The sequence below is a fragment of the Cheilinus undulatus genome, linkage group 12, assembly GCF_018320785.1.
Source record: "Cheilinus undulatus linkage group 12, ASM1832078v1, whole genome shotgun sequence".
NCBI lineage: Eukaryota > Metazoa > Chordata > Actinopteri > Labriformes > Labridae > Cheilinus > Cheilinus undulatus.
Genome location: NC_054876.1, coordinates 17,431,421 through 17,456,194, shown reverse-complemented (window position 1 = coordinate 17,456,194; position 24,774 = coordinate 17,431,421). Strand labels below are relative to the sequence as shown.

At 40.5% G+C, this 24,774-nt stretch overlaps 1 protein-coding gene across 5 annotated transcripts in view; it reads left to right on the top strand.

The window, feature by feature from the left end:
• mtmr4 (myotubularin related protein 4) overlaps positions 1 to 24,774 on the top strand; it is a 78,324-nt gene that overhangs the window by 41,336 nt on the left and 12,214 nt on the right. For 4 of the 5 annotated variants that reach the window (XM_041800967.1, XM_041800969.1, XM_041800965.1 and 1 more), the window contains 10 exons: positions 5,492 to 5,608; positions 6,660 to 6,689; positions 11,247 to 11,329; positions 14,560 to 14,726; positions 14,830 to 14,926; positions 17,104 to 17,217; positions 19,989 to 20,188; positions 21,002 to 21,130; positions 23,205 to 23,316; positions 23,855 to 24,050. In XM_041800967.1, coding sequence (XP_041656901.1) covers positions 5,492 to 5,608; positions 6,660 to 6,689; positions 11,247 to 11,329; positions 14,560 to 14,726; positions 14,830 to 14,926; positions 17,104 to 17,217; positions 19,989 to 20,188; positions 21,002 to 21,130; positions 23,205 to 23,316; positions 23,855 to 24,050 — 1,245 coding nt within the window. The remainder of the gene's footprint in view (positions 1 to 5,491; positions 5,609 to 6,659; positions 6,690 to 11,246; positions 11,330 to 14,559; positions 14,727 to 14,829; positions 14,927 to 17,103; positions 17,218 to 19,988; positions 20,189 to 21,001; positions 21,131 to 23,204; positions 23,317 to 23,854; positions 24,051 to 24,774) is intronic. The other variant, XM_041800966.1, reaches the window with a different exon arrangement.

Here is a 24,774-nt window from a genome sequence, read left to right as displayed (position 1 = left end):
CTGCAGCTTTCCCTGCAGGCAAATTACAGGCATTCCCCTGCCCGACTGTGTTTAATACCCCTCTGCCTCTCCTACTGTGTATGCGTGCAGGCGGAGCTGCATGCTTGCAGTTGTGCTTATGCACACGTGCTCGTCCTCACAGGCAGCCTGCTCAAACCGGAAGTCACGACTCTGAAGTCAGCGAGTGTTATTCATGGGCCTCTCCACTCCCCCCTCTCTTTTCTTTCTCTCTCTCTCTCCCTTTTTGATAATTCTGCTGGCAGAGGAAACGTGACACAGTATCTTCTGCTGCACTTGCTAGCTGCTGGTGACTCATGCACCTACTTTTGGAGCACAGCTTGTCGAATGCAGCTCCCAGTCTGTGCAGCATGTTAACTATGGCACTCTTAGCGGGACGTGTTAGGTGTGTTCCACAGCTGAGCAGCACAGAGACAGTAGCCGCACACTCTCATTTGAGCCTTCCACAACATCTAGGCAACATCCCTTGACTCATCATGAATCCAGAAGTGCTCTAATTTAGGATCTCCCTCTCCTATCTTTTTTTTATGCGACAGAAATGTATCTGCATATTTTCCTGTCACTGTCAACATCTTTAGCATCTCGGTTTTGTTTCGGTGCCTGCTCTGTTTGTGCTCCTGTCACTTTAATCTTGATTGAGTCTCTGAGTTGAAACATTTCTAAGCGGGTGAAACATTTCACTGTCAGGTTTTAGATATTCTACTCTTTAGAAGTTCTTGTTCAGGGTGCCAGCGGGCCTGCAGCCTATATTTGGCTCTGTTAGTGTGTGAGTGCGGAGTACTACGTGCTCCATTTCCCAGGTTAAGCTGCACTCTCTCCCTCATCATGCTTCCTGTCCTAGATCACGCATGCACTTAGAGTTAGCGGTGAGCAACAGCAGGTGGAGTGATAGATGGCAGAGAACTTTCTGGATAGCCCGAAAGCTTTTGACCATTTTCCAATCAACATTATTCCTTTATTAGAATAGTTTTATTTATTCTGTGGAAACTTAAGCTGAGCGAGCAGATGCTAGCTCCTGTCCTCTGTGTGTAATAACTAAGGTTGTGCTTTTAACAATGCTGGCTAATGTTGATTCAAGTAAGCCTGATTTTCTGACATCTTACCATAATCCCCCCATCTGCCCCGCTGCATGTCCCCTATTAACATGCACCACTGGGTCCTCCACTGCGTGACTCAGCAATGCATGCTAAAGCAGGATGAGGTAATGTTGTCTCTAAGCAACACAGTTGTCTGCACTAGCAGCAACCAAACAACAAGACTTAAGTTGCAGTTTTTGGTCCCCAGGCTCTCACACAGCAGTGATGACTAAGAGAAACTTGAGTGTGAGGAGGTTGTGTAAATGAAGAGTGAGATGGCGTAACACAGCCCTCAATTTGTCAGAAAAGGGAGAGAGAGCGCTGTCAGAGCTGTAATATTCCCTCTTGTTTTATTTGTGGTGATTAAAAGTTGTTTAATGTCTGTGCATAAAGTCAGAAATGATCAACAAAGCAGCAGCATTAAACAATAGAACAATATCAATTACCAGAGCGGTCAAGGGGACGCTGACCCCTCCAAAGAGGTGTCCTTTTCTATACGAAATGAGCCATTGTTTTGGCGTTGGCTACTGTAGCTGCTAATGCCCTGCCTGAATAGTGTTTCTATTAACCTCCGTTGGGAACCAATTATCTTAATGTAAGGGCCTTGCTGCTGCCAAAGCCTGGACTTGGCTGTGTGTTGTGTAAAATGGGTACCAGTAAGAATGTTAATGGACAGTTTGTGATCCCTCTCTGTACAGTCTGAGCTCTGGTGCAGACAGTCTCTCTCCCAGCCGTGCCTCTTGTCTGCCTGCTCATTCAGGCTCACCAACAAGCCCTCTGTGCTCACAAAGGTCCTTCTGTAAAAGCTACTATGTGCTAATTGGACAGCTACACATGCACAATGTTTCCCACATGTACTCTCTTTGTTGTATCTGTAATGTCAGCCTTACCACAGAACTTACAACTTTACACTATATGGACTAAAATATTCAGCTGCCTGACCATTACACCAACAGAACTGATGACATTGTATTCAAATCATGTACTTTAAATATGAAGTTGAATATATGGAGCATCCACGCTTCTTGGAAGGCTTTCCACAAGATTTTGGATTTGATTTGCTGTGTAAATTTGTGCCCATTCTTTCTCATTGTTGGAACGTCAATCTACAGTCCAGTTCATCCCAAAGGTGATCGATGGTGTTGAGGTTAGGGCTCTGTGTGAATCAGTCAAGTACTTCCACACCAAACTCATCAAACCATGTCTTTGTAGTCCTTGCTTTGTGCACTTGGGCACAGTCATGTTGGAATAGAAAAGGGCCTTCCCGAAACTGACTGAAGACTAGTCTTCACTGGAGATAAGTGGCCTTACCCAAACCCTGAGAAACAGCCCCATACCATTATCCCTCCTCCAACAAACTTCACAGTTGGCACAATGCAGTTGGGCAGGTAATGCTCTCCAGGCATCTGCCAAACCCATACTCACTTATCTGATTGCCAAACACAGCAGCAGGATTTGTCACTCCAAAGAACACTTTTCCACTGCTCCACAGTCCAGTGTTGGTGTGCTTTACACCACTCCATCCAGTGCTTGGCATTGGACTTGGTGATGTGAGGCTTGCATGCAGCTGCTCGGCCATAGAGAACCATTCAGTGAATCTCCTGCTGCACAGTTTTTGTGCTTACATTAATGCCAGTGGAAGTTCAGAACTCTTCAGCTATGGAATCAGCAGAGTGTTTTGGTGGCTTCCACGCACCATGTGCCTTAGCTATTGTTGACCCCACTCTTTATAATGGTTTTCCACTTTTGTCAGAGTTTTTATCAATGAAAATATACTTTTATCAAGTCTAAGTCTAGCGTTCCTTGTGGGAAAAAAAGGTAGACAACCAACATTTTTAGTCATACTAGAGAGTTGGAGCTCTCCTGGAGAGAACTGAAGTAGAACTGCTGCTTTGCATCAAAAGATGCCAGTTGAGGTGATTTTCTCAGGATTTTTTCAGGATGCCTCCTGGGCGCCTCCCTTTGGAGGCCTTTCAGACACATCCAATTGGGAGAAGACCTTGGGTGTGACCCAGAATATGCTGGAGGGATTTTATATCCTGTCTGGTCTGGGAACCCCTCGGGGTCTCCAAGGAGGAGTCGGAATCGTCTCTGGTGAGAGGGATGTCTGGGTTGGCTTGCTCAGCCTGCTGCGTGTGTGACTTGGCCTCAAGCAAAAGAAGATGGATGGGCGGATGGACAGATGGATGGATGTATGGACTTTAAGTCAATGAAATTAATATTGGTGCAAAACCCTGCATTTCCTCGAGGGTCTACCTGAGGCTGGCAGCAGAAGTTCTCCATATTAAAATGCTGATATTTACAGTAGATATAAGCACATTTTCACAATACCACAATTTGTGGTTAGAATAATTCATGTCTTTATTGGCACACACTGCACAGGTTATTATTTCAACCCAGTTTGGGAGAGATGTTTTGTTATTTCACAAGGATAGTTGACACGCTGAACCTGACACACCAGATGGATGTGTTTCACACATCCATCTGGGAAAGCTTCTATAGGAAATGTTTAAGAAAAGGCATAGGCTTTGAAAAAAACTCGGAGTGTGACTGGAAGAACGTTCTGTCTGTCACATTTCTATGGGCCAATAAGAGCAACAAAACACGTGACTTAGCCACTATTGAGCTGCGCGTGCGCAGCTACCAAGGAATAATGCAAACATGGTGGCTATAGACATGTAAGTACTTGACTTTTGTTGTTTTTAAAAAGAAAACAACTCACTGCTGTTCTTTGTTCTTCTTTTAATGAAGAAATGTCATCAGGTTCTGATAAAACTGGCCCTTTAGCAGCATCCACACTAAGCTCTTCCGCCATAATTGCACCGGCGTCTTGCTGCTGCTCGTTATCGTCACGACTCTGCCACGCCTGAAAGTACTGCCCCTCGTCACTGATTGGTCCTGTCACTTTCTAACCGGGCCCAAACTGTCCAGATGGGAGCTTTGCAAGATGGATTCCCCAGTGAAAGCAAGGAAATGGGCATATCCATGTGCTTTGCAAGGTTAGGACATGCTTTGGTTAGCCAGTCTTCTAGCGTCTTCTGGTACCATTGTCATATCAAGTTTTAAATCTCTTCAGTACCTCAAAACCCTTAAACTTCTTAAAGCTACAGATTACAGGTAGCAGAAATCTTAGATGGGTAGCATTTCAGAGGGCAATAATTCACAGAAAAGGCCTGGCTGGCAGTGCCCTGGTTAGTGATGTTGCCTCACAGCAAGATGGTTCCTGGTTCAAATCCCATGGGACAGAGCCTTTCTGTGTAGTTTTTCCTTTGCATGTTAGGGCACTCTCTAGGTGCATTGGCTTCCTTCCATAGTCCAGAGGCATGCTTGTTAGGATAGTCAGTGACTCTGAATTGCCCATGGGTATGAGTGCAACAGTGCCTTGTGTTTGCCGTCATATATCAGCATAATGTGATAGGCTGGCAACCAGTCTAGGGTGTACCCTCTCTTCTGTCCAATGATGGCTAGTTCAGCTCCAGCCTCCTGGGACCTTGAATGGGATAAATGTTATAGGTCATTGGCTTCCAACCTGGGTTCCAGTATCCCTTTGGGGCACACTAGAAATTTAAAACACTAGTGATATATAGGTTTGTTGGTGCCATTTTTATTGGATTTCAACCCAAAAATAAAAAAATAAAACTGACATTAATTTGACAGAAACATATCCATTCTTTATTTGTGTGGGTCAATGGGGGGCTCAGCTCTTCTTACAAGTAGAAAAAGATTGGGAACCATTAGCATTGATAATAATTGGATGGATTGATGATTCAAAGATTACTATTGCATCAATAGCAGTTTCTTTTTTAAGCTCTAATGTGACATTGCAAAGTTTGAGTGTAGGTATTACAGCTTGTCATCTTACTGGTAAAAGCATGTCTTTAGGTGTTCTGCTCTGCTCTTTTTGCAGCAGACATTGCTTAGAGTAGTGTAGGTGATGCAAGTGGAGTGCCCTCTGCTGGATGAGTACATGAAGACGCCATATATTAATCACCCCAAGCATTGTTTTCTGTGTTTACATGTCCTGTTTAAATGTTTTGGCAGATCTGAGGAAAAAGTATGTGCTGATAATGATATATGTGTGAAGCCCAGTACTAGTCTGAAGATTTCCACCAATCAATCATCAGCAAATATGAGCATGGAAAGCAGGACTGTGCCATGATTAAACATTAAAATTGTGAAACATCAACATTTTAGGATCCATATGCTAGTATTTAGCTCAAAGCAGCGCTGTACCCCAGTAACGTCTCACAGAGCAGCTGGTATGGCTTTATGTAGAGTCTTTAAATATGTATGATCTGATCTCCCTGCAGACATAACAGGGCTTGACAATGAACAGGTGTGCCTGTCGTGTTTTCCTGCTTTGCCTTCAACTATCTGGTTGTTTTGTGTTTCTGCAGGTGCCATTCCCAGTTCTTCAGGGGGAAGGGGTGGAATATCTTGGCCATGCCGATGAAGCCATCATTGCCATTTCTAACTACCGGCTCCACATCAAATTCAAGGACTCTGTCATCAATGTGAGTACACGTCACCGGCAGTAAACACTCAGAAGAACCGCAAATGGAGAGTCTCACTTCAGTCCAAATGGCACTAGCGTGTTCTCTGCTGCTGCCATGTCATTACAGAAGCCAGCAGCAGAGAGAGGAGGCAGTAACATGTAGTTTAGATGCACTCACAGGCTTTTCCTTTTCCCTCATATAAATTTTTATAAACACATAATTGTGCTTAGAGGGCAAATAAACCTTCAAAAATTTGACATGGGGTGCCATTAAAGTGTTCTGGTAATATCCCAGCAAATTTAGTATGAGGTTGTTTGTACCACAGGAGTGGCGGGCCCTCTGATCTTCACGAGGGGGAGGCTTAATGTGACATCTAGGCGTCCAAAGGCCCGACCCCCACTGGCACTGATGTCCACAGGCTCACTCCTGCTGACGTCAGGCCGTGCTCAAAGACAAACAGGCCAATTGTTTGCATTCACTGGCAGCGAAATTCCTCCTCCTTCCAAAATCCCTGTCATCTTTTCCAGAAGGATTCAGCTTCTGGAAAAGACGACAGGGCTTTAAAAAGGAGAAGGTGAGGGTGCAAGTTATACTCCACTTTGACTAACTTAAGCAGAGGGAAGTAAGATTGAAGCTATGAGTTCAGATGTCACCAGCTTGTTAGTTTCAGGCTGGTTGGTTTCCAGCCGGGCAGAGTCCTGCCTTGACCCCAGCACCACAGATGAACTCTGAATGAACGCCAGCAACCTTTCACCCACCCCCCCACCACTCCTCCTCCTGCTTCTGAGCTGTTTTCTTGCCCTTTGCTCTCGTCCATGTTTGTCTTTCTCTCCATGATTTCCATTCGACTTGGTCATGTGCTGCAAGTAGCAAACTCCGTGATTCACTCAGTTATTGTTTCGTCTTTCTGCCTCTTTTGATGTTTTCTTTCCTGTTAACTCTTCATTTCCTTTTGTCTCCTGAATTCTTTTGGTTTAATAGTTTTTCCATTTCCTCCTGTCTTGTGTCTTCCCTCCCTCCCTCCCTCTCTCTGTATGTGTGCGTGCTCCATGGTGTCACTGTGTTTTAGACCTACCCAGGTGTGGACAATGAGATATCTGTGAGTACCTTGTGATAAAACACCACCCTCTGCCACAGTCTAGACAGCTTAAGTCATTCAGCTGCTCTTCACTTAAAACAATTACAGTGCACCAGGGACAGATTGCAATTTATATCCATCTTAGTGGTAACACTGGGTTTATTGTGCGCTTCTGTGAGAACACCTTGCAGATGATAGTGGTGCATTGTGCTGGCAGACCTTAAGAGCAAATAAAATTGACTAATTTTTATTGTTCTTTTTACAAGACATTTAATATGCTCCTTCAGGTGTTGTATTAACAGGATCAAAAGTGATGATTTGTAACATACTCTTATTTTGTAAGAGTATCAAAATAAAAATAGTAGGGATGCTCAGTTAGGCCAAAAATCATAATCAGTTATTATGATTGATATTGAGATCATGATTATTAAACACAATTACTCACTGAGTTTGAAACATCTGCATGACATGCATTTATCAAACTTAAACACACTTAATTTGAAAAAGGAGGAAAAATGAATATAAATTAATGGCAATGCATGAAAATGTGTAATTATGATTTTTCAATAAAATTGAATGAACAACAGGAACAAGACTAGGTAAAAACCTAGTATATGGCTGACCACAACTATCTGGGATGCCTGTTGAAATGCCTGACTGGCGGAGTGACTTTGTCATTATTGTTATTTTTTGTGAGCCAAATTTTTTGTGGCTACTTAAATGTACATAGCTACATGCTTTCTCTCACGCAGCATGAAAAGCAGACGACGATGAGAGGAGAGCAGCTGATGCTTCTGCTTAAAAGATGCACGAACGGTCAAAGAGAAAGGGAAGATACAGGGGGACAGGAGTTAATGATGGAAAAATTAAAAACCAAAGATTGTGCACGAGTCTCAAATCGCAAAATATATTCTCTGCACAAGACAAGCTGTTGGTGTGGCTCTTTGCTCTGGTTTTAACAAGAACAGTGGTCCAGGTCAGAGTAAACTGCAGCGGTCCTATAGCAACATCCAAGCTAACGGCTAACACCGGACAATACTGGACAAGCCCACTGCCATGATCTGAAAGCCATGGCGAAACAGACCAGGAGTATAGCGAGATCACTTTTTTCTGTCACAGAAAGCTTTCAGTGTTGCTCTCAGGGCTAACTGTGATGCAGAAATGTGTTGGTCTGGCTAAGGCTGAGCTAACATTCGGCTAGCAGGCCGTAAATACAAGCATTCACACAACAAGTAGCCCTTTCCCCCTTTAACTAAAACACATTCACACTGAAGCGATTTGGCAGAAGAGCAAAAACACCCTTTCTGTTACAGAAAGCCTTTAGTGCTGCTGTCTTCAATTGTTTTAATAAAGAAATGTCCAATTTTGACTAAGTGCTGCTGTGACCAATTCAGAGCTAATTGCTCCACGAGCGGCCAGCGTACATAAGCATTCACACAAGAAGTTACCTTTTCCCCCTCAACTATCACATAGTCATGCCAAAGCAGTTCAGCAGAGGAGTGAAACATCTTTCCCAACATGAAAAGCTTATAGGGTTGTTTTTATTCTTTGTCATATAGAAATGTGGCCCAGTTCTGGTTAAACAGAGGCTAAAGCTATGCTGAGGTATCTAGAGCAGTGGAGGCAGCCATTAGAGGGCTTTCAGTCCCACTAAACCCCACCCATAGCACAACTCTGTATGTATGGCTCTAGTTAACACAGTGAAGGCTGCCATCACTGCCAGCATTCAGTCCAAGCAAACCCAACTCTGTTATGGTAGGGCTTTGGAGGTAGGGTCACTCAGTTACTCAGTCAGTCAGTATACAGACAGAGCCATATGTAGGGCTGACCTTAGTGGTCAGCCAAAAAAAACCTTTCTTTTTTCATGACTACAAAATCACAACAAACAATAAAACTTTTTACCACATGGCAAAACCTATGAATAAAACAATCATAACAGCATGTGGTGGCACAGTAATCACTTAATCACATTTACATCATATTTGTCTTGTTTTTCGTGGGAAGACAAAATTATGATTCAGTTTGAAATCCAATTAATAGCCCAGCACTAATACAAAACAAGAAGAAGATAAAAATATAAAAGAAGGGAATAAAGTAAAACAAAACATGTGAAAAACCAACAGTATCTGCAATTTACTTTTCTCAATTAACATAAAAATCCTAGTTACTACTGCAGTGCAGGAAGAGTGGATCACAGGATAAAAAATGTCAAAATAAAGTTTTATTTTGTGTTTATTCAACAGTTGTCTTGCATACAGTACTGTCCAGAACCATTAGATATGTTTGGCAAAAATTGATGCTAAAGTAAGGTGTGTAATGGCAGGTAAATCTGCCTGAATGCACCACTGGGCAAGAGGGGGATTGACACAACCAGGTTGTGCTCTGGATGTCCTTGCATATTACCAGGTGCCTGGGAAAATAATCTGCCGAAAAAAATAGCAAAGTCCACAGTAGAATGGCAGAGTAAGGGGTGGATATGGTGAGTTATGGATGGCCTAGGGCTGCAGTTCTCAACTGGTCTAGCCTTGGGACCCACTGCCGGTTCCATGATGACAAATTGTAACCCAAAATTCTGATGTATTTATCAGTCAGATTTATTTGATAAGGGATGGTGCTGTTTGTGCCACAGATAGAAATGTGACAGAACAAGGAGACTGAAAAAATGAGACATATGATATCAAGAATAAGAAAGAAATTTCCAGGAAAGTTTCATAGAAGGATTCTGAAAGTTTCTGGGAAAATAATAAGTAAAATCCATGCACTTTTGAGAAAAAATATCCCCATAATTCCATCATGTTTTCATCGAAAATTGCTGAAATATTCCTGGAGAAGATTACTGAAAAATATCTTTGAAAAGGCCTGAAAGTCCCTTGTGTAATTTTCTTGGATTCAGGGGAAAGTCCCAGAAAATAGTCACAAAAGTTTCTGGGGAAATGTCCCAAGAAAACAAACAAAAAAAAAAAAAAAAACAAACAAACAAACAAAAAAAATCCCCAGCCTTTTTGGAAAAGTTTTCTCAAGTGTCTTTTTTACAAGCTATGGAAAAAAATATCTTCTGAATTTGGGTAATTTGAATTAAAACTATTGAATAATTCAGCAAAGCAAATCCTGGAAAGCAATTTTTATTTCCCTTCTGTCATCAAAAAATTAAATGATAGAACAAAAGCACTTAGACTTAGACAAACTCACAACCACTGAAAACTCTGCAACCCACTTTTAGGGCCCAACCCAACAGTTCTGGACCAATGGCCTACAGTACCGTCCAGGCGTGTGGCAGGGTTCCCCCCCGGTGGTGCTGTGGATGTCAAGAGGGCCCAAAAACAAGTATCAACAGAGATGAAAAAGCCCAGACATAAGAGATGACGTTAAGTTTGACCTTGGCTGCCTCCCCAGCTCCTGGGTTATGGCACATCAAGCCCCATAGTGCCTACCTTAGCGCCATACCTGCCTAAAGCTTATGCACATGACTGTACACCTGAAAAACTTCCATCTCTGTTCTAAAAAAATACAGATATTTTATAAATAATCACACCAGCAATTTCAGACTTCATCCTTTATCTTCCTGAAACAAAATAACAGCAAATAAATTAATAACTAAATGTGAAATTGTCAAATTAAACTAAACAATGTAAATAGTTCCAACACCAAAATGAAACATTTAACCAGAGGCGCTCCAAAACCATTTTTCCTCTCTCAGTAGCAAACCGGATACCCAGACTCAAGTATCTGCCAATTTTGAGTATTCCAGATACCACAAAAAAGAAAATTCTCTTAGTGAAAGAGCGCTGATTGCTGACCTCTTTGAAGCTCCTGCTAACATTACACTCTCTGCTTATCTCTATAAATACAGAATCTCTAGGCAAAGACACAATGCGTGGTGTTGGACGTGTTCTGATTTCCGTTTTCTGAGTAGTATCTGTGACTGTTTCAGCAGGCTTTGGCTGAACAGTAAAACAGTCTGTGTGGAGAGCCAAAAAAGTCAGGTCACTTTCTTTAAATAGCACATTGAAAATCAACAGGAGATGAGCTGAAGTGGTTTACAACAGACAGAGTAGAAGACACAAGAATGAAAGAGCATTGTTAATGGATAAGATTTAAATTAAAGGGTTAAAAAAGCATTCAGACATACAGGCTGTAACAGAATCTTGGCACAAATCTGCAGCCATCTGGCTGTGATTTAGCTTAAAGTCAGATCTTTAAACCTATATCCATGTTTAAATGTGACTAACAATCCATAATTAGACACTTTTACATTGTAACAAAGGGAAGAAAACTACAGTAAAAAATATACCATTCCCTTCGTTAACACCTCTGTTTGCAAAATTTTTTCAAAACTTAGAAAGCACAGAAACCAATCCTTTGTTTGCTAACATAACAGGTGATCTTTAGACGAAAGTAAAATTCTTGCAGAGGCCTCCCTCTGCCCCACAGGCTGGTAAAAGTTTTACTATGTGTATCTAACCTGTTTCCAGTCTGTACTAGAGCAGAGGGTAGAGGTTACCTCTTTGCAGATGTGCTCTGTGCTCTGACAGTGTGGCCACCAGGCTGATCACAGGTGCTCTCTGTCTCCCCCTACAGGTGCCTCTCAGGCTGATTGAGAGCGTGGAGAGCAGAGATATGTTCCAGCTGCACATCATCTGCAAAGACTCTAAAGTTGTCAGGTAAGATGAGCGGCTCCCTCACACTCTAAAAACGTCACATTAACTCTGCAGGCAGATTAATGCTGTCGTTAACCTGTGTAAATGCAGTGCAGTGGTCTATTGCACATTTGAATAAATAATACAGGAGTAAATGTCTGTCTGGCCACATGGAGACAATTTATATCACATAGTAACACTGAAGCACTCATCAGTGAGTCCAGGTTTAAAAATAGTGGCTGCATTTCTCTGTATTTAGATCTTGTATAATTATAGTGCATTTGTAGCTGCTCCATTACCCACTAACAACACTGATTATGGAGGTCATGTCTCGTGTATCAGCATACTCAGTTGTTCTCATTAATGGCGCTCTAACATTTAGAAAGCCCAATATTCACATAACTGTTTGGCAATACATTTTTTTAGCTTTTACTTGATAATCAGCAGAATGTCTTGTCCTGCTACTTTGATTTCAGCATTAAGTACTGATAAATGTAGTATTGCTGAAACAAAATCACCTCTGATATATCATTGCCACTTAAACTGGATATTTATCTACCTGCAATATCACCTTATTGTATTGTCTTTTTGATTATTTTGTCATATACCATGTAGGGCTGGGCAGTTAATCGAAATTTAGATTAAATCGCAATATGTCCTACTGCAATTTTCAAATTGCAAAAGGTGCAATATTTCTTTGAAATGAAAAATGTGTTAAAATACCAGTTTGATAAAAATTTTTATGCAGCAGAGATATGTTCCACCCATCATGCAATCACCTGTCAATTTTTTTTAGAAAAATAATTGCAATTAAAGATTTTTTCAAAATCACTCAGCCCTAGTTTAATCTATTTAATGTTGTAGTGGTTAAAATATAGAAGCATTTACTGCTAGTTTTCAAAAATACATAAGATATGGAATTTAAAAAATAATCGCACATTAAATCCCTATCGCAGTATTGGAAAAAATAATTGTAATTTGATTATTTTCCCAAATCGTTCAGCCCTAATACCATGGGTGTTTTTATAAAGCTTGTCAATTGTCTCTGCAGTAAAAAAGCATGTATTGTCTAGTTTCAAAGGAAAAGGTATGCATAGTGTTTGTTATTGCTAAACCCATTAGTATAGTAATTTTTGGGTCCTTTTTTGTTCCTGATAATTTCATGTTGACTTGCTGAACCTGCACTGTCTCGTTCTTCAAACATGAGGCTTTTTTAAACTTTTAAATGATTCACAAAAAAACATTTCTTTTAACTTTCAGTCAAGCAATACAAAAAAACCCCATTATGATGCAACCTTGTGTTCCACACTGTAAAACCCAATGAGTTGGAAATAATCTAAATATTTGTCATACTGATTAAAACACTGTTTCTAAGTAGTGGAAATAATTTTTTTTTTTTTTTTTTTTTTTTTTTTTTTTTTGTGTGTGACTCAGGTTAAAATATGTAATTAAGGAAACGGTCTGTCTGCAACTTTCGCTCATGTCTTTGACATATTTTAATTTTGAACAAGCATGCCATCCAAAATAAGCTAATTTGATTGACTGCAAGTAACAAAGACTGAAAGGAGCAGTTCTCTTCCACAGTCTTCACACAGCTTTCTTGTGTTGAAGTTGCTCCCCACAGGTGGGACTTCTCTAACTGAGTCAGTAACTTCACCCATGGTGCAAAAGAGTCCACTCTTCTCAGTAAGAGAGTAAAAGCTAAAGCCTCGGCACCACATTCAGACACAAAACAAGAGTAAAATGGATAAAGCTGCCAAACTTTATAGGAGTGTAGGTGCTTTGAGTATAATTAGAGCGATATGCTTCTTGAATCAAGCCTTGAGATGTAGCAGGTACTGGAGCAAACAAGCGTCATGTCACTAATTACTGCTGTAATACTTTTGGCTTTCATCATCAGGGCGTCATGAATGGTGATATCGTTACTATTGCGATTGTCAGTATGTTCTCAATTCATGTTGTCTCAGTTTAGTAATTTAAAAAGGCTAATTTTTCATGTCTAAATGTTTGTTTACAGAATTAACACAGCAACACTACCTAGTGTCAGAAAAAAGGACATCAGAAAAATAAACAAGGACAAGCTTCGTGTCCTTACACTGGCCATATTTCATTTAAATTTTCGAATTTGCTGTGTTCCAAGCAAAAATGCGCCATGTGCTGAAATGCCTTATGTTCTGCACCCCAGGCCATGGTTTGGATACCCTTGTTTTATAAACTGAACTACTAATTCAATAGCAGCTATTATAGAGAAAATGCTCAATATTCGTAGTGATCATTTCATGTAGACATTTGTCTTCTTCCTTTCTTATCATGTATACACATATTTGTTTTTCATAATTAAAAGTTATCCAGTCGCAGAATAAAATAAAAGGTTATATTTGTTACCCTTGTCAGTCATTTTGAATAAGAGTATGGCAGTGGTTCTCAAATGGTGTGGCAAGACACACTGGTGGACCTTGAGGCAGTTTTAGATGTGCCATAAGAAATTGTACAACCACATGTTTAGTAGTATTGCTATAAAACAACTAAAGATACAGTTAAACTTGTGTGCTGATATGAATATGGTGTGCCTTAAAATTTTGGTTTGATCCTTGGTGTGCTTTGGGCAGGAAAGTTTGAAAACCCACTGGAGTAAGAAAAACAAGTTTTACAGCCAAGCTCTACAATCCATGTTCTTATTTTGTGAAAGAAGATCAAAACTGGGAAAACTCAATGAAACTGGGGTTAAAACTAAAGGCGACATGACATACTATTACTATAAACCCTTCTTGTCATTGATACTTTATACAATCTACTGTTATATATGCTGAATAGCATAATAACTGAGTATGCAGATGGATGATGCATCTGCCTTGTTTTTTTTGTCTTGAAGTGACTAAGAGAGGACGCTGTGTAGCATTTGTTGAATGGGAGCAGTTTGTATTTGATGATTTCATTTCATTTTTAATCGCTCCTTTATCAACCGCCAAGATCACACAGATGGCTCATATATAACCACTACTTGGCATGCTTGCAATTGAAAAATTGTGCAAAAGTAAAAAATTATATAACAAAGCCTTTTTTTAATGATAAAGCTGGAAAGTGAATTTCATCTGTTCATGGACATCTGTAAAGTTCAGAACCAGTGAAACCTTCAGATTCTCAGCAGCAGCTGTGCCAGCAGCGCCTGGTTCCCCTTCATTAAGCAGCCGCACTGTTTAAAGGCGTGATAACGGCACTTATCTTGCTGTTTTTATGTCTTGCCTTCTCCACAGATGCCACTTTGCAACATTCAAGCAGTGCCAGGAGTGGGTGAAGCGCCTGAACAGGGCCATAGCTCACCCGTCCCGGCTAGAGGATTTGTTCGCTTTGGCTTATCACGCCTGGTGTCTGGGAGGCAGCGCCGATGATGAAGACCAGCATGTTCATCTCTGTCGCCCAGGTAAGCACACACATTAATAATGGGACTTGACCTCATCAAAACTTGAAGAATGTTCCTTAAGTAACCCTCCACCCTCACTTACATTGTGCTTTTTTGTGTCCAGGTGATCACGTGCGTCAGAGGATGGAGATGGAGGTGAAGAGGATGGGCTTTGACACACAGAACGTCTGGAGAGTGTCAGACATAAACTGCAACTACAAGTATGTCACAGATGCTTAACCATAAATAGTCTTGACACCTCTGCTGCAGCAGGAAACTGCACAATACTGTAACAACACAAAAAAAATTACCAAACTTTATAGAGTCATGATGGTGAGACCTAGGGTTTAGGAGCAATTTTATAGCGTTGTTACTTACAGAAAGGCTGTAATCAAAGCACTGTAGCCATGAAGTCAACCATCTAAACAGACTGTAAGATTAACAACTAACATGTTGGCTCATCTTCGCACTGTGTTTCATAATTTTATCAGGAAATGGGAGTTGAGTTAGCGCTGAACTGCATTAATTTTGTGGGTGATAGTCCATTACAAACCCTGCAGTCGGGTCACTATTTGTCAGATTCAGTGAGACTAACACTTTGTCATTTGGTAATCCCCAGTGTTTCTCCTGAATTAAAGCTCTCTATCAGGAAAAGAAACATACTTAATATTAAATATCGAAACTTGCAAAGGATCTTAAGGTTATCAAGTTTTCTTTCGAGTGACAACAGTCCTGCGATCACTGTCTGGAAGTTGCCACATCTCCTGAAAAACCTTGACACAGTTTGCTGATATTCCAGTATTGAAAAACACAAAAAATAAGAGAAAAAGCAAAATGTGCTTGAAAAACTTGTGCTGTTCTGGAAAATCATTTAAACATACTTCAGGGGCGTGCAGGACAGAAGCCATAGGCCGGGCTTGAACCCCGGCTGCCCACGTTCGTGGGGCATGACCTAACCACAGGGCCATCTGTGCCCCATTTTCTGGAAACTTTTATAAAGGTTTTATCCCCCCTCCTTCTTTATATCCTCAGCCATCACTGTTCAGCTCACATTGTGTCTTCTCTTCAACGTATGTTTTTTGTTTAGTCTTATTTATTTGAATTTATCTTAACTGAACCTTCATTCTGTCCTGTTTTTGGTTCATCTTATTGTTGGGGTAAATGCTGATTACTTCTTGGTATCCTGCTTTTGCTTTGCCTGTATTATTTACACTCTGTTTTCAAGGTGATATAATTAAAGTTCAAACTATTATGGCTAACTCTATGCTGTTAATTAAGCATATTTTACATATATGAAAAATTAACAACAACATAATGGCTCAAGTTAAGGCCTTGAGTTTACTAAGTGGCTCCCCAGCAATATTATACTGCCCATTTACATCTTCATCCAATGAAAGTCACTGCAATTCAGCATGAACTCAACGCCTATTACCCATTTTAGAGTGTATAAACTGGCTCTCTGGCTGCATAATTGTGCCTGTTTGCATCGGAAAAAACATGGGAATTGCAGTTTCAAAACCAAGAGTGTTGTCATCCCTCATCTTTGAGTAATTTCTAAATTACAAAATCAGTTTACTTTTTCATGTTTCAGAATCACCTGCACAGACAGCAAGTATTTAATGCTTTATCAGGTCGATCAGCAGCGGTCTGTTTCTTCAAATATCCTCTACTACTGAGATTGATATGTATTCGTTTTCTCCTTGTATCGTCCAGCCTCTGAGGCCAGCAGCACCCTCACTAATGTTCACTCTTATACACACCTTAGAATTACACCACAACACTCAGTCAAGCAGAAACAATGCACCTACAGTGTTTATGTATATACCTGCATGTCAGACTTTGTCTTCTTTGCTGTTTCTGCAAATGAAACGCCACAAATAAAAAAGGTCAGTCTGCTCCGAGAGCCCAGGAGAGCACATCCTGCTGAGGGAGACAGACACAGGACGAGCGGCTAATTAAACGAGCTGCAGCCTGCTGAGGCCCATGACTCAGCACACTCTTTCACTTTCTCTCTCCGTAACTATCACACGCACCCTGTCTCCATCTCCCTCTATGGTCAGCCAGCAGGTGAGTAGAAATTGAAGAGAGTATCATGGGATAGGAGGCGGAGGTGGAGACCAGAGACAGATGGAGTCAGGCTGAAGCGCTCTGTGATTTATTTTCTGCCAAAGCTGAACTGTTGATGCCGTCATGACCCTGAAAAACTCAACATTTTTGTGTATTGTGTTTCAAAGCTCTGTTTAATCTTGCTCGTTGTTTTTTTCTCAATGAAAGATCTTGCAGCTTGTGCACTTCTCTTAGATCAAACATGGTATACTGCGTGCATAATGTTTGCAGCAGTATGATGCATTACTGTTCCTGAATAAAATTAATGAATCTTTCTAACTGTTGTCTGCAGGCTGTGCTCCAGCTACCCGCAGAAGCTCCTGGTGCCAATCTGGATCACTGACAAAGAGCTGGAGAGCGTGGCTTCCTTCAGATCCTGGAAGAGAATTCCTGTGGTGGTCTACAGGTCTGTTTACAGACACAGTCACATATACAGTACAAAGTTGGTAAAGGTGGAAGAGAAAAAGTACAGGCTGTGATACATACACAAGAAACCAAAGTTCAGTAGTCCCTCTGAAGGACACTTCTACCAGCTGTTTACATGCAAAGCTGACTGAACTGTATTCAGGGAAATGTCATACTAAAAGCTCCCGTTAGAAGTTTTTAGCTGATAAGAAGAGGCTGGTATTAATATTGTTGTTTTTTTATCACTTATCAAAGCAAATAAGACCAAAATCCATTATTAAACTGATTAAAGTTATACAAAAACTTCTTAAAACTAAAACTGCTGCCAGGGTGTAGGAGTCAGACAAAGTGATTAACAGCACGCTGCCTAAATGGCTTCTATTTTTAACATTTTCGTCTGAAAATATTTCCCATTAGTCATTTGTCTTTAGTGCTCATGCAGTTATCTGTTTTAATAAAGAAAGATAAGATTTTTGGTTTAGATATAATACTCACAAATGTACAGGACAAAATCAGATAGATTAGAGGTACTGCTTTGACTCTGATTTCAAGAGAACCAATAAAGTATAAAATATACTATGGATAGGATAGGATGGATAGGATAAAATATCCTGATAACTATGTTTTAACTATGCACTAGCTTTGCAGAGCTACTGGCAGAGGTGAAAAAGTACATGCCTATTGTACTCAAGTAAAAGTACAGTTACTCTGGTTAAAATCTACCTAAGTATAAGTACTCTTCTACAAATCTGCCCAAGTAAAAGTATTTAATTCAAGTTTACTTAAAGCACTGAGTACTGAGTAGCTACTGAGGAGTAAAATAGGATCTTTCTTCATTGGCAAGAACAACATGAGAATAGATCTCAAACCAAGTTGTTCAGGTAAAGTCACACCTCCATAATAAAGTAAAATACATACAAAAATTAAGTGTAAATTTACCTCATATAGAGTTAAATTCAATACTTAAATAGCATCTACATCTGCCGTTACTACATATAGTTGAAATACAATTTTAAAGTGTTACATATTTTACAATATGACAAAGCTGCAGTTACTCTTAAAGATCTGTGGCAATGTTCGTCTCTAGTGGCAAAAACCTAGCAGAGAGTCAATCCCATGTCAAGGCATCCTTTAGTAGTGCTAACTTCACACATGGTGCAAATTTGTCTATCAACAAAAACAACAACAATCTTAACAGAAACATGAGCAATAGAACCGCAGCAAGAATCGCTGTACAACAGGCAACATCTAAACCCATACAAAACACATCTAAACACTCAGCCCAAGGGCATGATGAGGAACTCCGTCCACACATCCCCCCCCCCAGTTTGAAATCGCAGTTGACAGAACTTAGATAAATTGATTCTACAGAGTTGAACTATCACTGGTGGATCAACACTAACAATTACAACACTGAAGACCATTTCACTCAGAATGGATTTAAAATCAATTCTGAAATGTTAAACCCCAAGACACGAACACTTCAGTCTTTGTTGTGTTGGAATCATTCTCTCTCTATGTGCTACTGTGTAGTCAACAGAGGTGGAAAAATTACAAGAGTATTGTTCTCAAGTAAAGATACAGTTACTTTGGTTAAAACTTAATTAAGTAAAAGTAAAACCACTGATTTCAATGTATATTCAAACAAGTATGAGTACACCAAAAAGTACTCAATTATGGTAATCACAGTAAATGTAATTAGATACTTTCTAACCCTGGCCAGTGAATTTGCCAGATTCCATGTCTGTCAATAGGCAGATCCATCTTGCAAAGCTCCAATTTGAAACATTTGTGCCTGGTCTGAGAATTGATGGCCAATCAGCAAAAGCCAAGGACAACAATGCAGTAGCTGTAGGTGTGGCTTAGTTGTGCTGCAAGCCTGTAAACATTGTCAGTGAAGCAACAATCTTAGATGTAGCTATAGCGGCAGTTTTTTTAATTGGAACCAGACAGCATTTTTTAATTGAAAAAAGACTCAAGAACTGAACTGAAAGCTTTTTTGGCAAAGATGTTTTTGATCTTCTCCCTTCCAGCCTAAGCATGAGTTTGATTCACCAGCTGGCTCCACTGATAAACAACAAAAAAGGACACCTGTTGAGCTCACATTATGCCGTTAACACGCTGGGTCATATCTCTTGCCACTCTGATCGGCCTGTAAAGGAATCTTTTTCAAAGTTTCTTCTCTTTGCAAATCACTATAGTCTCTTACCCAGATGGATGTGAAATCCCATGAAATGCATATGAAACAGTCTGTCTGGCTTGTCATGTTAACTTTTCTCTAATATGAGAAAAATATTTGATTGAGAATGTCTTGATGCACTGTTTCTGCCACAACATCACTGTTGTGTTTTCATCTGTTTCTCCAAGGTCTTGCTCTCCTTCACAACCAGCAAACTTTGTAAATTCCTCTTCCCCATGTTTGGTTTTTAGTGTCTGATTTGTTTCATACATCTTTTACACTGTTCACACCATGTCACGTCTCTCAAGCATGAAATCCAGACAGGAATTTGCCAAGAAACACTTCGTAGTCATTGTCCCATCCATTACTATTGAGAGCATTCCTGATGTTTGGAGAAAGGACCTGATATTCAAAAAGATTTAATGAATATGTTCCCTTAATTGAATGAAATTTGAAAGAACAAGTTTGTTTGGACATATGAGGTGTAAAAGTACAGATGGTAGGTTTTATTCAAGAACACAAACACAGTTTTTGTAACTTTTTAAAAATTGTTGGATCACAATGTTTAGCGACTCTATGACCTTGTCTTTCAGACACCAGAAGAACGGGGCAGTGATCGCTCGTTGCAGTCAGCCTGAGATCAGCTGGTGGGGCTGGAGAAACACAGACGATGAGTACCTGGTGACATCCATCGCCAAGGCTTGTCAGATGGACACTGGAGCCAAGGTCACCTGTGGAGCACCCGCCTGTCGACAGCGAGGGGAAGCTCCCGACTCATGTGACAGTGATTTTGGTAAATCAGATTCATACATGCTCTGTTGAAGCTCTGGAGCTCCTGATCACAAACTCAGACTTGTCCGTATGTTTCAGTGGGGGGAAATACTTGCATAATCTACATAGTTTATTAATATCCTTCCTTATGGAGGGCACTGCTTATAGATAATATGAGGCAGCACACACATCTTTAGCTCTTTTTCATCAAAGTTTATACAAACTAAGTAACGTTAGATTAAGTTAAATGTGTGGTCCTTTTGCTGTAGTTTTCATGCTCCTGTTTTAAAAGTAGTTGAGCCCTGTATTAATTAGTATCACTACATCATAACTTGCTTGTAGAAATATAACCAGGTTCAAAATGGGACGCCTGCCAGTGCAACTATAACAGCAGAATGCTTGACATTTATTGTTGTTTTTCAAAGAGGACACCAGCATGTCAAATAAGTGCATGTGGAGAGAGATATGGTGTCTGGAAGGCTTTTAAAAAATGATCACTGGGTGCAAAACATCGGTGCAAGTGAGTGGCAGCAAAACACCGACTGAGTGCTGAGAAGAAGCGCCGTTGCAGCCTCAGAGTAATAACCTGTCTCTGTGGTAGCTGTTGAAAACAGTTCTCTTGACTTGCAATCGTTACCAATAACAATACTGTGTGTCTTTTTGACCACGAGAAGATATCGATTTTACAAATAGAGTCAGTTTCCAGTTAAAATGCCCCTGCTGCTTCTGTGACATAGCTTCTCTCTCTTGCTCCCCACTGAAGTTTTGTTTCGAACAACACTGTCTGCTCACACGGCTAAAAATCCTCCCTCTGTCCTCTCTCTGGTATCTACAGACTCGTCTCTGACAGGCGGCTCCGGCTGTGATGACAACACTGTGCCACAGAAGCTGCTGATTCTGGATGCTCGCTCATACACTGCTGCAGTCGCCAACCGAGCCAAGGGCGGAGGCTGTGAGTGTGAAGGTCAGTGAGGCTGAACATTTGAGAAGTCTAAAACAATTTAACACTATCTGGATTTTGTAATATTTAAGATAAAATGTATGTTTCAATAAATATCAGTCACCTTTTCCCCTCATAGACTCCTTATTTGACAGACTTAAAGAGTTAGGAATAAAGCTTTTCTTTGTTTATGAAATTGCCTAAACATAAAAAGAAAATTTGCTCTTTTCTCTCTTCAAGGTCTTTCAAGTGCTTATTCAATTTGCAGGCACAAAGCACATTGTTGATATAAGTCAAGAGAAGTCAAGTTTATTAAAAAAGCACTTTTTAAAGCAATATACATTGACAAAGTGCTGTAGAACCAAGAGGCAGTAGGTTAGGATAAGCGCCTGCAAGTAAAAAAAACACAAAATAAATTAAAATGAGACATCAGAAGAAGACTGAGAACAATTTAGAACAAAGATTTACCATACAATATAATGATAAAATTATATGGCTGATATAAAACATAAAACAATAGGAGTGGACAGAGTTTATTAGGAGTTGAAGGCAAACAATAAAGAGATGGATCTGCAGCAGTGGCATATAAATGCTGGAAAAAAATCTTCTCCCAAGCCATAGTTCTCTTGCAGGCTCAATAAGATTGTTCTCCAGGATTTTCCTTCCAATGTCACATTCATTTTACCCTCTACCTTTACAAGCCTTACAAGGCCAGTTGCTGAGAAGCAACCCCACAGCATGATGCTGCCACCACCATGTCTCACAGTGGGGATGGTGTGCTTGTTGTGCTTGATGTTCAGTTTTTGGTGTCTGTCAATAATAATTGTTGTATGCAGAGTCTCTTTCATCTCAGCTTCTGAAGCTTGTAACTCCAGAGTAGTCATAGGTGTCTTGGTGGCCTCTCTCACTTGTCTCATTCTTCCACGGTCACTTAGGTTGTGGGGACGGTCATATCGAAGCAGATTTACACATGTGCCATATTCCTTTCATTTCTAGATGATAGATTTAACTGAACTCCAGAACTTTTGTGCCTTTTAATTTTTTTTTAACCATCCCCTGACTTAAACTTTTCAGTAACCTTTTCTCTGAATTGCTTGGAGTGTTCTTTTTCCTTCATGGTGTAATGGCAGCCAGGAATATTAATTAATCAGTGACTGGACCTTCCAGACACAGGTTTCTTTATACAACAGTCACTTGAGACACATTCACTGCACTCAGGTGATCCTCATTTCACTAATTGTGAGACTACTAGCACCAGTGGGCTGGACCTCTGTTGAATTAGGTCAGTCACTTTAAAGGGGGTGAATATTTAGGCAGTCACTTACTTTACATAACATTAACAACCTAGGCAACTAGTTCATATGACTTGAAATATTTGTCATCAGTGACCATACCACCTTTAGTAATGCCCCCAAGACACAGAGCAGAGCTATCTCACTGCTGGTCATGAGCAACTAAGTGATATGCTAAATGAGTTTTAGCATCTTTTAATCCCTAAAGTGGCAACCAGGTTACCAGGTTCTTGGATAATACTGTTCTGCAGAGTAGAACGCCAGCTCTTTACTGTACATTAGATTGGAATAATTTAAGTGTGAGCTATTGACTAATATAGCACAATACTGGAAAACATAAATAAAACATAATGTCTTGAAGAGGTCAGGCTGTTAAAACTTACCACTTGATCCAGAGCATCATCGACTATCTTGATATCTGGGGTTTTGAGGGCGGCTGCTTGGGTGATTGTCAGCTCGAAGGTCAGCTCGAAGAAGTCACCCTTAAAACTCCAAATATCATGTTAGTCTGAGATGCTTCGGATCAGGCGGGTAATGGAAAAAGGGCTCTGACCTAGATTGTACAAAGAGGCCTCACTCTGCATCATGCCTTCTTTTTGTGAGCGCTCATTTTGAAATATGATATGGAGTAAACAGATGATTGCTGCCATCATGATGATGTGAATGCAGAATACCATGACTGATCCATTTGACTGAGATCATTTAAAGTAAATACTCCTGTTTGAAGAGATGACAACATTGTATTTTACAATCAAAGTGTTGTATATGTTCAGTGACCTTCATCAGAGTTGTTTTTCTGTGATCAGAGTACTACCCGAATTGCGAGGTGATGTTCATGGGAATGGCCAACATCCACGCTATTCGAAACAGCTTCCAGGCTTTGAGGACTGTTTGCAGTCAGATCCCCGATCCAGGAAAGTAAGTCGATCTGTTTGACCTTTTCTCTCTCTGCGCTGCTTCATTTGTGCCTCCCCCTCCCCTGTTTGAAAGGCTTCGCCTCAGAGTAAGGCAACACCACACAGAGATGGGAACACTGCCACTCAGCCCAGACCCGCTCCTGCTGGGCTGGCCAGCTGTCAGTCTGTACACATCGACATTGTGCTTGTCTGTCTCTGTTTGTTAATGAGTTTATATGTGTGTGCTTTGACCAGCTGTGTGTTTCTAGTTGTGTTTACATGTATGACTGTGTATACGCCACATGTACAGTACAGGGGTTAACCCTGCTGCTCTGACGTCACAGCGTGTTATTTTAAGGCTTGTTCTTCTGATGTCGGTGTGTAGAAATATGGGTCAGAGCCTTCCTTCTCCTCTTCACTCCTTCAGCCTAATAACCAAGTCTAAGTAAACTCTACTGATGTATTTTACAGTATCATGTGCTCAGATCACTTACACTTCTTGGAACAGGACACATGTCAGTTTTTTCTCCTTCTTATCGGCATCCGCTTTCTGTTTCCAGCTGGCTGTCGGCACTGGAGAGCACCCGTTGGCTGCAGCATCTGTCTGTCATGCTCAAAGCAGCCACTCTGGTGTGTTCAGCAGTGGAGAGGGAGGGCCGTCCCGTCCTGGTGCACTGTTCAGACGGGTGGGATCGCACACCCCAGATTGTAGCGCTCGCCAAGATCCTGTTGGACCCTTACTACAGAACATTAGAGGTTAGACAAAGATCATTCAAAGTCTTAGTTTTTCAGCTGGCTGGTCAGGAGAAGCCATTTTCAGTGGGTCATGGATGTGTTGAAAATAATGATGGTGGTGTGCTTTTATTTTCAAAAATCAGGCAACTTAATTTATCAAAGAAGGGTAATCCAGTTTTAATGTCTACCAAGCCTTGTTAAAGAAATCTAAAAGATTAGGGAAGCAAAAACAGAGGAATAGACACAGCAGCATAAGGACATTCACATTCACATCACAATCATACATGCCAGTGACAACAGACTTGCAAAAAACATAGAAGCACTATGAAGACATTAAGTTAAATGCCAGGGATGCATTAAAAAGTGTAAGACACACCTGAGACTTTAAATGAGCACTGACCACAAGTCAGTTACAGCTTTCAGCATTCAGCAGCCTGATAGCATTTTTCCAACACATCTTTTATTCCATCTCAAGTCAGAACTCATTTTCACTGACATTTAATTATAATTGAGAAATTAAGAAATTTTGGTTTCAATTTGTTGTTAAAGAGCTGATGATGGGTCCTAAAGCTAGACCAGTTTAGAAACACGAGTTTAAAGAGTCTTCTTTACTTTTAGATTCTAGTTCTACTTAAGGATGCATGATAATGGATTTTTGCCAATTTCTGATTTGCCACTATTTACAAAATAATGTAAACCAATACCGAAATCAATACCAACATTTAAATGTAGTTCAGACCTGAAA